This window comes from Carassius gibelio, chromosome B18, assembly GCF_023724105.1.
Source record: "Carassius gibelio isolate Cgi1373 ecotype wild population from Czech Republic chromosome B18, carGib1.2-hapl.c, whole genome shotgun sequence".
NCBI classification, from domain to species: Eukaryota; Metazoa; Chordata; class Actinopteri; order Cypriniformes; family Cyprinidae; genus Carassius; species Carassius gibelio.
Genome location: NC_068413.1, coordinates 30479447 through 30492365, shown reverse-complemented (window position 1 = coordinate 30492365; position 12919 = coordinate 30479447). Strand labels below are relative to the sequence as shown.

Here is a 12919-nt window from a genome sequence, read left to right as displayed (position 1 = left end):
TTTATACTGAAACTTTCCGTCTAAAAGTCCTTCCTTGGTCTTATCCATATTTCTTTGCACGTTGAACACACATAGGCCACAACTGGAAATAAAAAAAACTGCAACCGCGTTAATTGCGTTATTTTATTTTAACGCGTTAAATATTTCAAATTAATCGAATGCGTTAACGCGCTAATTTTGACAGCACTAATATATATATATATATATATATATATATATATATATATATATATATATATATATATATATATATATATATATATATATATATATATATACACACACATATATTTGCTCGTTGCAAAATGTCTAATGCATTTAACAGACCAGAAATAGAAGATCCTCCAATAACCAACAGGTCTGGTATTTGAGTGCACTTTGGATTCCCTGTAAGCTATAATGGTGATGACAGAATGAATGGTAAATAGTAAGGTCTCATATCCGCGGCTATAACATAAATGAAGCCTACCGACCGCCGCGGTGATGTCTTTTGCCCTGTTTGAATCAGTTGGAAATGTCGGTCTAAATGCTGCGGGGATAGTTTGTTGCGTGTATGTTTCTCCTTTTTTTCGTCTTTTCCCAGATACTGACACAATAAGGTGATGTCGGCGTAAATGAGTTGACATGTTTCAAGTATTCCCGCTGGTGTTTTTTTTTTTTTTTTTTTTCGCTGGTGTACCCTATTGTCATGTAGCAGATGCGACATACAGTTGTTTTTTTATCCACCACTCTCTTGCCATCACCATTATAGCTTAAAGGGAATCCAAAGTGCACCCAAACACCAGACCTGTTGGTTATTGGAGGATCTTCTATTTCTGGTCTGTTAAACGCATTGGCTATTTTGCAACGAGCCTTCAGCGCGTACTGAGTGAGCGAGCACCTGACTGAGTAGCCTAACATAAACATATAAGTTGGTGTTTTTTTCTTCTTCGGGAGTGTCAGGGGCGTTGCCGGTTACGTCGTTTGGGTTATTGGGCTACCTTGTCGAACGCATATCATTATATTTCTTTTTTTTTTTTTTTTTTTATATATAAGTAATTAGTCCAACGAACCGTTCGGTATACATAATGCGTACCGCGTACCGAACCGAAGGCCTCGTACCGAACGGTTCAATACGAATACGCATATCGTTACACCCCTAATATATATATATATATATATATATATGGGTGCAGGAAACTATAGTTCCTTTATGTAAGTGAGGATTGCACTTTGATCTGACCAAGTTTTACTTAAATGTTTTTTTGTTTAATCGCTAATGCAAACTTTCTACACTACAGACTGAACAAAATTAAGCATTGCATTGTAATTGGTTGACCTAAATTGCTATAATATAATTGTGTACTTAAATTTAGAAGCTGAGAGCTAATCATTACATACCTTATCTGACATTAATCAAGATTCATTTTTTCTGACACTGTGTAACACAGAGTTCTTGTCATAATTAATAAAAAAAAAATCAAAAATATAGCAAATAAACTGTGATAATCAGAAATTTTTTTGAAGGTGTCTGAATAAATTTTGGTTTGACTGTAAGAGACGCATCTAAAGTGCACATTACAATGGGAACAGTAATGTGTCTTGCCAGACCATTGAAAATGCATCTTAATATCAGGTAGAAATGGAGTCTAAATGAGATTAGCATTTGTGTGTTTCTTACCCCCATTGAGTGTGAGAGCTGTTCAGCAGTTAGACTGAGATTATAGTGATGCACTTCCAGTCGTCTGCACTGACTTTGGAGAACTTGTTGCTCAATGCTTTGCTCTAAGGTCAAAAAGAAAGAGAGAGGGAGCGGTAAGACTCCTCAGGTCATCTTTTTATATTCAAGAAACCCCTGGCATCACATACACCAGCACACAACAACTTTGCAAGGATTTGCAGAACTACTGTACTGTTGATCAGAACTATAATATCCATCATGCAACAGTACTGATAGGGACCCAATCTGCTCAACACACATTTTACCTTCTACATACTCTTGATAAGCTTCAAAGATGGCTTCAATGCCCTGCCAACCAGATGTAGTGGGCTCGTCCTCCTCTGTGTCATCTGCCTCATCCTCAACCTTTTCCTCAGACTCCTGGCGGGAAGGCTGTGGGGGGCAGTGCTGTCCATTGGGCTGCAATGAAGGAGGGTGTGGGTGGGGTTTGGACCGGCTTGGCGTGCTCTGGAGCTCAGGAATATTATAATGCACAGATGAATCTACTGTGTGTTTTTGTTCTGACATGACCAAGGCACCACCTGATAGAGGAAAAGACGTGTTGATACTATTATCTGCTCTTTACACTAAGCCCCACACATTTAAATTTGCCTTACAAGACATAAATTTGTGTTGGCAGTGTGAGAACATAAACACCCTACAATGATAAAAATCCACCCACTCCTTTTTTTAATCCCAATTTCACAATCACTAGGCAATCCTGGATGGCCATAGTTTCCACCTTGAGATACTTTTTCTCCGCGCCTGAGCAGCTGTTAAGTCATCAATGCCTCGTAAGCTATCCCAGGTGCTCTGTGTTTAAATGTAAGACTAAACATGAGTCTTCATTTTTCCCAACATCTGAGCCACTGTGGAATACTTATACTTATTTATGTGTATTACCTTTAAATATATATGTCTGCACAAATCATTTCACTCCAGACTGCTTTTTGAATGTAGTAAAATTGCTTAGCTAACATTTTAACCGTATTTGTATGCATACAGTATCTAAATATTGCAACTGATCAGTGCCGCGCTTGTGAGACCTTCTCGCCATTGTGCTGTTTCAGTGTGTTTGGCTTCCCAAAAAAATGGCTGTACATCTGTTCTCTTGCTCATTTCATGTCTCTCAGTCATGTTGCTTCTACCAACTGTTTATTGTTGTAGGTATGCAAAGCAGAAAGAAGTATATGCTACGCCCTCTTCTGAAGACAGGGTGGGAATATGCAGCTCATTTGCATTTAAAGTGATACCCACAAACACTGCTCTTTTGTAGACATGCCTAAAAAATGACCTTTTCCAGATGTTATAATAAATTATCTGTGTGGTATTTTGAGCTGGAACGTCACAGACACATTCTGTGGACAACCAAAACCAATATAACATCTTGTAAAAAGGGGAAAACTAGGTGCTCTTTAAGTAAATATGTCTTTATTTTTAATGTCTTAAAATATAAATATTTGACAATTTGCGGTATGTCACACACATATATAACATGTCTCATATATAACATTTTTGAATGTAGTAAAATTGCTTAGCTAACATTTTAACCGTATGGCTGTTTGTGTTCATTCAGATGCAGTTAAATTAAGCTTTTTCAGACTTCTTGTATTTTGCTGTTAAATCTGAAATCTCAGATGCATGTCTGTGTGCACATAGAGCACATTTTGTGTGACATATGTAGCTGCAGATTGATTTGTTCAAATCTAACTTTCCTTCTCTCCTGCAACAACATCTCTTCTCTGATTATATATACACTGCAGCAAAGGCCACTCAAATCGCAGCAAAAGCAAAAGAGATCAATCCAATCAATTCCCAATAAACCAAATGTCCCACCCTATATTTTTTCTTGTTCAAGACGTCATTTCACTCAGATATGTCACAAAAAGAAAGAAAAGACTATCAAAAATTTTCATTTTTGATGGTGACTTTAGGTTAGTGGTTAAGTATGTAAGCAATGAAATAACAGAATCTTAAAGAGAATTTCAACTGCTACCTTTACTCTTCTTCATGGCTTTTTGGGTGGACTGCAGTACTGATTCATGGAACTGCTGGGCAAACTCCTCAGCAATGAAATTCTCCCATGGTTTGGTCTTTCCGTTGACATTAACAGAACTTTCTTTAGTGAATGGGGGCTGTCGCACACTGTTCAGCAGATCAGAGCTCTTGTCTGTGATGCTGTCTTTGGCTCGACATTTGTCCGGTAATGCAGCAGTCAAGGAAGAGTCTTTCAGTCTTAAGGGATCTGAGAGCGATCTGTGCAGATCCAAGTGAGAGAAGGGTTCCACTTGGGGTTGAGGCACAGATAAAGAGGGGGAGGGACTGGGGGGGCGTCCATTCAGCAGTTCTGGAGACTGAGATGACAGGTCTGCAAAATAAATAAATAAATAACTTACAGTAATCAAATGTTTGCAAGTTAGTGTATTCATCAACATAGCAAAACATCAAACAGGCTCTCGACCAGAGTGGACTTTAGGGATTTTGAAGCTATCATGAGAAGTATTTTGTACATCCCTGACAGTGTAACACTGAACAGTAAAATACTCATTACATGCTTTGGTAATAAATTGAGAAAAAAAGACAGTGATGAACATCTGGAGCTGTCAGCTGCTTTCACACACTGAAAACACTCCACACTATGTACACACACAACACAAGTCACTGCATGGACACAAACACACACACAAACACACACACACACACACACACACACACGCACACACACACACACAGTGTGAACTGACCCGAGCATAGGGCTGCAGGGCTCCAGCACAGAGGGTGAGGGCTGTGTCTGATGCTGTCTAGAGTAACGCTCTTTTGTTTTATGGCCTTCAACAACTCATCAACCCTCTCATTATCTAAAAACACAGGAAGAGAAAGAGAGCAAGACAGACAGACATATATTACTTAGGGCTGGGCAAGTTAATGTGTTATTATTGCATTAATTGATTAATGCCGATAATTATTTTATCGCGTTAATACAATTTTTTTTTTTTTTTACTATGAAATTCCGTTGCTCACTGGCTCTGAATACACATACAGACAAACTTTGTGGTTTATTATTTTGAGTTGTATGGGATGCAGTAACACACGGCCCTCTCACAATATATTGCTTTACACATCTATCGCTTTTGCCCATCAAGTGTTATCCTGTGCCACACTCTGCTGCGATGCATACCGTGATTGTGCTGGTCTCTAATAGGAATACACAATTGCTACACAAACTATAAAATATTTTCTATAAAAACATTTAATGTCCTGATAGTGACAAATAGCTAGTTGTATATTTAATTTAATTACATTAATGTTTTAAGTTACGATGTACAATCAATATTTTAACTGCTAATTTGTAAAAGGAATACTGCTGTAAAAAAATAAAAAATAAAATAAAAATAAAAAATGTAATCTTGCCCAGCACTAATATTAATGTGCCAGCTTCCAGTGAAAATATCTTCGTTTGCCACCAATAGATCTGAGGTGAGAGCAACACTGCTTTACACTTGGTCCACATCAAATCATCTACCACCCCCTGCCAGTCCTGCTTCAAACTGTATTATATGACTGAAGTAGGGCTCCAAAATTAATCTAATTTCTAATTGCTATTACAATTATGGATGCTACAATTATGTAATCGTTCAAATCGGCAATTAATTGTTGTTAAAAGTTTTTAAAAGTCCACTTATGTTATTCTACATGCTTAAGATGTTTTATACATACATACATATACAGTACAGACCAAAAGTTTGGACACACCTTCTCATTCAAAGAGTTTTCCTTATTTTCATGACTATGAAAAATTGTAGATTCACACTGAAGGCATCAAAACTATAAATTAACACATCACCTTTATTTATATAGTGCTTTAAACAAAATACATTGCGCCAAAGCACTGAACAACATTCATTTGGAAAACAGTGTCTCAATAATGCAAAATGATAGTTAAAGGCAGTTCATCATTGAATTCAGTTATGTCATCTCTGTTCAGTTGAAATAGTGTCTGTTTTAATTTTGCAATCAAGTCAACGATATCGCTGTAGATGAAGTGACCCCAACTAAGCAAGCCAGAGGCGACAGCGGCAAGGAACCGAAACTCCATCGGTGACAGAATGGAGAAAAAAACCTTGGGAGAAACCAGGCTCAGTTGGGGGGCCAGTTCTCCTCTGACCAGACGAAACCAGTAGTTCAATTCCAGGCTGCAGCAAAGTCAGATTGTGCAGAAGAATCATCTGTTTCCTGTGGTCTTGTCCTGGTGCTCCTCTGAGACAAGGTCTTTACAGGGGATCTGTATCTGGGGCTCTAGTTGTCCTGGTCTCCGCTGTCTTTCAGGGATGTAGAGGTCCTTTCTAGGTGCTGATCCACCATCTGGTCTGGATACGTACTGGATCCGGGTGACTGCAGTGACCCTCTGATCTGGACACAGACTGGATCTCGTGGCCACGGTGAACTCGGAACAAGAGAGAAACAGACAAATATTAGCGTAGATGCCATTCTTCTAATGATGTAGAAAGTACGGTGTTATGTGAAGTGTTCCGGTTCCAGTTTACCTAATTAATGCAGCCTAAAAATCCTTTAACGGATTTGGATATTAAAAGCATATTAGTATGTTATGTGTATGCCAGGTTAAAGAGATGGGTCTTTAATCTAGATTTAAACTGCAAGAGTGTGTCTGCCTCCCGAACAATGTTAGGTAGGTTATTACAGAGTTTAGGCGCCAAATAGAAAAAGGATCTGCCGCCCGCAGTTGATTTTGATATTCTAGGTATTATCAAATTGCCTGAGTTTTGAGAACGTAGCGGACGTAGAGGATTATAATGTAAAAGGAGCTCACTCAAATACTGAGGTGCTAAACCTTTCAGGGCTTTATAAGTAATAAGCAATATTTTAAAATCTATACGATGTTTGATAGGGAGCCAGTGCAGTATGGACAGGACCGGGCTAATATGGTCATACTTCCTGGTTCTAGTAAGAACTCTTGCTGCTGCATTTTGGACTAGCTGTAGTTTGTTTACCAAGCGTGCAGAACAACCACCCAATAAAGCATTACAGTAGTCTAACCTTGAAGTCATAAATGCATGGATTAACATTTCTGCATTTGACATTGAGAGCATAGGCCGTAATTTAGATATATTTTTGAGATGGAAAAATGCAGTTTTACAAATGCTAGAAACGTGGCTTTCTAAGGAAAGATTGCGATCAAGTAGCACACCTAGGTTCCTAACTGATGACGAAGAATTGACAGAGCAACCATCAAGTCTTAGACAGTGTTCTAGGTTATTACAAGTAGAGTTTTTAGGCCCTATGATTAACACCTCTGTTTTTTCTGAATTTAGCAGTAAGAAATTACTCGTCATCCAATTTTTTATATCGACTATGCATTCCATTAGTTTTTCAAATTGGTGTGTTTCACCGGGCTGCGAGGAAATATAGAGCTGCGTATCATCAGCATAACAGTGAAAGCTAACACCATGTTTCCTGATGATATCTCCCAAGGGTAACATATAAAGGGTGAAGAGTAGCGGCCCTAGAACTGAGCCTTGAGGTACTCCATACTGCACTTGTGATCGATATGACACATCTTCATTCACTGCTACGAACTGATGGCGGTCATATAAGTACGATTTAAACCATGCTAATGCACTTCCACTGATGCCAACAAAGTGTTCAAGTCTATGCAAAAGAATGTTGTGGTCAATTGTGTCAAACGCAGCACTAAGATCCAATAAAACTAATAGAGAGATACACCCACGATCAGATGATAAGAGCAGATCATTTGTAACTCTAAGGAGAGCAGTTTCAGTACTATGATACGGTCTAAATCCTGACTGGAAATCCTCACATATACCATTTTTCTCTAAGAAGGAATATAATTGTGAGGATACCACCTTTTCTAGAATCTTGGACAGAAAAGGGAGATTCGAGATTGGTCTATAATTAACTAGTTCTCTGGGGTCAAGTTGAGGCTTTTTTATGAGAGGCTTAATAACAGCCAGTTTGAAGGTTTTGGGGACATGTCCTAATAATAATGAGGAATTAATAATAGTCAGAAGAGGACCTATGACTTCTGGAAGCACCTCTTTTAAGAGCTTAGATGGTATAGGGTCTAACATACATGTTGTAAGTTTAGATGATTTAACAAGTTTATACAATTCTTCCTCTCCTATAGTAGAGAATGAGTGGAACTGTTCCTCAGGGGGTCTATAGTGCACTGTCTGATGCGAAACTGTAGCTGACGGCTGAATGGTTGCAATTTTATCTCTAATAGTATCGATTTTAGAAGTAAAGTAGTTCATAAAGTCATTACTGCTGTGGTGTTGGGAAATGTCAACACTTGTTGAGGCTTTATTTTTCGTTAATTTAGCCACTGTATTGAATAAATACCTGGGGTTATGTTTGTTTTCTTCTAAAAGAGAAGAAAAATAATCAGATCTAGCAGTTTTTAATGCTTTTCTGTAGGATATGCTACTTTCCCGCCAAGCAATACGAAATACCTCTAGTTTTGTTTTCCTCCAGCTGCGCTCCATTTTTCGGGCTGCTCTCTTTAGGGTGCGAGTATGCTCATTATACCATGGTGTCAAACTGTTTTCCTTAACCTTTCTTAAGCGTAAAGGAGCAACTGTATTTAAAGTGCTAGAAAAGAGAGAGTCCATAGTTTCTGTTACATCATCAAGTTGTTTTGAGGTTTTGGATATGCTAAGGAATTCGGATACATCAGGAAGATAACTTAAAAAGCAGTCTTTTGTGGTAGAAGTGATGGCTCTTCGATACTTGTAACAAGAAGTAGAATTTACAATTTTGGCTATATGAAGTTTACACAGAACTAAATAATGATCTGAGATATCATCACTTGGCTGAATAATTTCAACACTATCAACATCAATTCCATGTGACAGTATTAAATCTAGAGTATGATTTCGACAATGAGTAGGTCCTGAAACGTGTTGTCTAACACCAATAGAGTTCAGAATGTCTATAAATGCTGATCCCAATACATCTTTTTCATTATCGACATGGATATTAAAATCACCAACTATTAAGACTTTATCTGCAGCCAGAACTAACTCGGATGTAAAATCACCAAACTCTTTAATAAAGTCTGTATGGTGCCCTGGTGGCCTGTATACAGTAGCTAGTACAAACATAACAGGGGATTTATCATTAACATTGGTTTCTCTGGATAATGTTATATGAAGCACCATTACTTCAAACGAGTTATACTTGAAGCCTGCCCTCTGAGAAATCCTGAAAACGTTATTATAAATTGAAGCAACACCTCCCCCTTTGCCTTTTAGACGCGCCTCGTGTTTATAACAATAATCTTGGGGGGTGGACTCATTTAAAATAATGTAATCATCAGGTTTTAGCCAGGTTTCTGTCAAGCAGAGCACATCTATATTATGATCAGTTATCATATTATTTACAAAAAGTGTTTTCGTAGAAATGGATCTGATATTCAATAAGCCAATCTTTATCATTTGTTTATCCATATTGCATTTGTTTTTTATTTGTTGAACCTCAATTAAATTGTTAACCTTAACTTGGTTTGGACGTTTTTTGTATTTTCTAGTTCGTGGAACAGACACAGTCTCTATAGTGTGATATCTAGGTGAAAGAGTCTCTATGTGCTGAGAATTAACTGACCTCTGTGACGGGAGACAGCTAGCAGACGGTCGGTTTAGCCAGTCTGTCTGCTTCCTGACCTGGGCCCCAGTTAGTCAAGTATAAACACTAAGACTATTTGCCATATTTCTAGACAGAAGAGTGGCGCCACCCCAGGAGGGATGAAGACCATCTCTTTTAAACAGGTCAGGTCTGCCCCAAAAGCTCATCCAATTGTCTATATAACCTATGTTATTCTGTGGGCACCACTTAGACATCCAGCCATTGAGTGATGACAATCTGCTATGCATCTCATCACCACGGTAAGCAGGGAGGGGGCCAGAGCATATTACAGTGTCTGACATCGTGCTTGCAAGTTCACACACCTCTTTAAAGTTATTTTTAGTGATCTCCGACTGGCGAAGTCGAACATCATTAGCACCGGCATGAATAACAATCTTACTGTATTTACGTTTAGCATTAGCCAGCACTTTTAAATTTGCCAAGATGTCAGGCGCTCTGGCTCCCGGTAAACATTTGACTATGGTGGCTGGTGTCTCTATATTCACGTTCCGTACAATAGAATCGCCAATAACTAGAGCACTTTCATCAGGTTTCTCAGTGGGTGCATCACTGAGTGGGGAGAACCTGTTTAATGTTTTGATCGGAACAGAAGAGCGGTGTTTTGACCCACGACTACGCTGCCTCACCGTCACCCAGTTGCCCTGCTGCAGGGGCTCTGCTGGAACCGGACAATGTACAGGAATCCCTGAGCTAGACGCATCCAAAGCCATATCTAGAGCCCTAACATTCTTACTGTCCTCAATTAAAGTTTGGATGCGTGTGTCTAATTCTGAAATCTTCTCTGTCAGCCTAACTGTTTCCCTGCATTTATCACATGTGAATCCCTCATCAGCGACAGAGATAGATAAACTGTACATGTGGCAAGAGGTGCAAATAACAATTGTAGGAGAAGCCATTACTCACCGTGCTTGATGAAATATTCTTACTGCGGTTGTTTGATGAACTTTTGGAAAACTGCAGCGTGAGAGAGGAGAGGAGAGGAGAAAAGAAAACGCTAATGACAAGCTAACGAGTGCTAACGCTTTGCAGGTGTGCTGCAGTCACGGAAGAGTGAACGATCAAAGTTAATCTGATAAGATTGATCGGTAATATCAGAAATATGGTGTGAATTAAGTTATATTTTACAATTAAAAAAACAAACAAACAGACAGTGATAGTAAGAAAGATTATAGAGAAAAAATATAAAATAAAAACAGCTACATGGAGCTATGATTAGCTACAGAAGGCCAACAGGAAGTATTCTCTAATTCCAACACATGTGGAATTGTATATGGAATTATATACATAACAAAAAAGTGTGAAACAACTAAAAATATGTCATATTCTAGGTTCTTTAAAGTAGCCACCTTTTGCTTTGATTACTGCTTTGCACACTCTTGGCATTCTCTTGATGAGCTTCAAGAGGTAGTCACCTGAAATGGTCTTCCAACAGTCTTGAAGGAGTTCCCCGAGAGATGCTTAGCATTTGTTGGCCCTTTTGCCTTCAGTCTGCGGTCCAGCTCACCCCTAAACCATCTCGACTGGGTTCAGGTCCGGTGACTGAGGAGGCCAGGTCATCTGGCGCAGCACCCCATCACTCTCCTTCTTGGTTAAATAGCCCTTACACAGCCTGGAGGTGTGTTTGGGGTCATTATCCTGTTGAAAAATAAATGATGGTCCAACTAAACGCAAACCGGATGGAATAGCATGCCGCTGCAAGATGCTGTGGTAGCCATGCTGGTTCAGTATGCCTTCAATTTTGAATAAATCCCCAACAATGTCACCAGCAAAGCACCCCCACACCATCACACCTCCTCCTCCATGCATCACAGTGGGAACCATGCATGTAGAGTCCATCCGTTCACCTTTTCTGCATCACACAAAGACACAGTGGTTGGAACCAAAGATCTCAAATTTGGACTCATCAGTCCAAAGCATAGATTTCCACTGGTCTAATGTCCATTCCTTGTGTTCTTTAGCCCAAACAAGTCTCTTCTGCTTGTTGCCTTTCTTTAGCAGTGGTTTCCTACCAGATATTCTACCATGAAGGCCTGATTCACACAGTCTCCTCTTAACAGTTGTTCTAGAGATGTGTCTGCTGCTAGAACTCTGTGTGCCATTGACCTGGTCTCTAATCTGAGCTGCTGTTAACCTGCGATTTCTGAGGCTGGTGACTCGGATGAACTTATCCTCTACAGCAGAGGTGACTCTTGGTCTTCCTTTCCTGGGGCGGTCCGCATGTGAGCCAGTCTCTTTGTAGCGCTTGATGGTTTTTATGACTGCACTTGTGGACACTTTCAAATTTTTCCCAATTTTTCGGACTGACTGACCTTCATAAAGTAATGATGGCCACTCGTTTTCCTGTACTTAGCTGCTTTTTTCTTGCCATAATATAAATTCTAACAGTCTATTCAGTAGGAATATCAGCTGTGTATCCACCTGATTTCTGCACAACACAACTGATGGTCTCAACCCCATTTATAAGGCAAGAAATCACACTTATTAAACCTGACAGGGCACACCTGTGAAGTGAAAACTATTTCAGGTGACTACCTCTTGAAGCTCATCAAGAGAATGCCAAGAGTGTGCAAAGCAGTAATCAAAGCAAAAGGTGGCTACTTTGAAAAACCTACAATATGACATATTTTCAGTTGTTTCACACTTTTTTGTTATGTATATAATTCCATATATAATCCCACATGTGTTAATTCATAGTTTTGATGCCTTCAGTGTGACTCGACAATTTTCATAGTCATGAAAATAAAGAAAACTCTTTGAATAAGAAGGTGTGTCCAAACTTTTGGTCTGTACTGTATACCGTATTTTTTGGACTATAAGACGCACCTGAGTATAAGTCGCATCAGTCCAAAATACGTCATATTGAGAAAAAAAACATATAGAAGTCGCACTGGACTAAGAGAAAACATTACCATCTACAGCCGCAAGAGGGCGCTATATACTGCTCAGTGTAGACTACAGGAGCACTGAGCAGTATAGAGCGCCCTCTCGCGGCTGTAGACGGTAATGTTTTCTCTTGGTTCATGTCTTTTAGTTAATTTCTCTTGGTTCATGTCAAATTAACTTTGATAAATAAGTCGCACCTGACTATAAGTCGCAGGACCAGCCAAACTATGAAAAAAAGTGTGACTTATGATATATATATATATATATATATATATATATATATATATATATATATATATATATATATATATATATATTTGCCTATTTTTAAGAAGAAACCAATCCAATGTATAGTTGACATTTGAGGCTTAATACCATAGAAAAGCAATACAGGTTATTCAATTAGAGTGTTTTCAGTTTGTTTATTTTCATGTAAAAATACGGCATGCAATTGCATCTAACAATGGTATAAAACATAATTAAATGTAAATTTTGATCATCGTAATTAATAATCACAATTACAATTTTAAAGGAATAATCATCATGATTTTTTTATCATAATCGCGTAGCCCTACTTTGAAGTAAACTCTAGTGTGGAAATGTCCAGAAAAAGAGAAAAACAAACAAAAAAACTAACTGGGGCATCATTATGAACAC

General features: G+C 38.6%; 1 protein-coding gene across 1 annotated transcript in view; it reads right to left on the bottom strand.

Annotated features, from left to right (window-relative positions):
* LOC127977509 (genetic suppressor element 1-like) overlaps positions 1–12919 on the bottom strand; it is a 97385-nt gene that overhangs the window by 5073 nt on the left and 79393 nt on the right. Inside the window, exons 6-9 of the mRNA XM_052582391.1 lie at positions 4444–4557; positions 3696–4067; positions 1966–2241; positions 1661–1764 (exon numbers count right to left, since the gene is read on the bottom strand). Coding sequence (XP_052438351.1) covers positions 1661–1764; positions 1966–2241; positions 3696–4067; positions 4444–4557 — 866 coding nt within the window. The remainder of the gene's footprint in view (positions 1–1660; positions 1765–1965; positions 2242–3695; positions 4068–4443; positions 4558–12919) is intronic.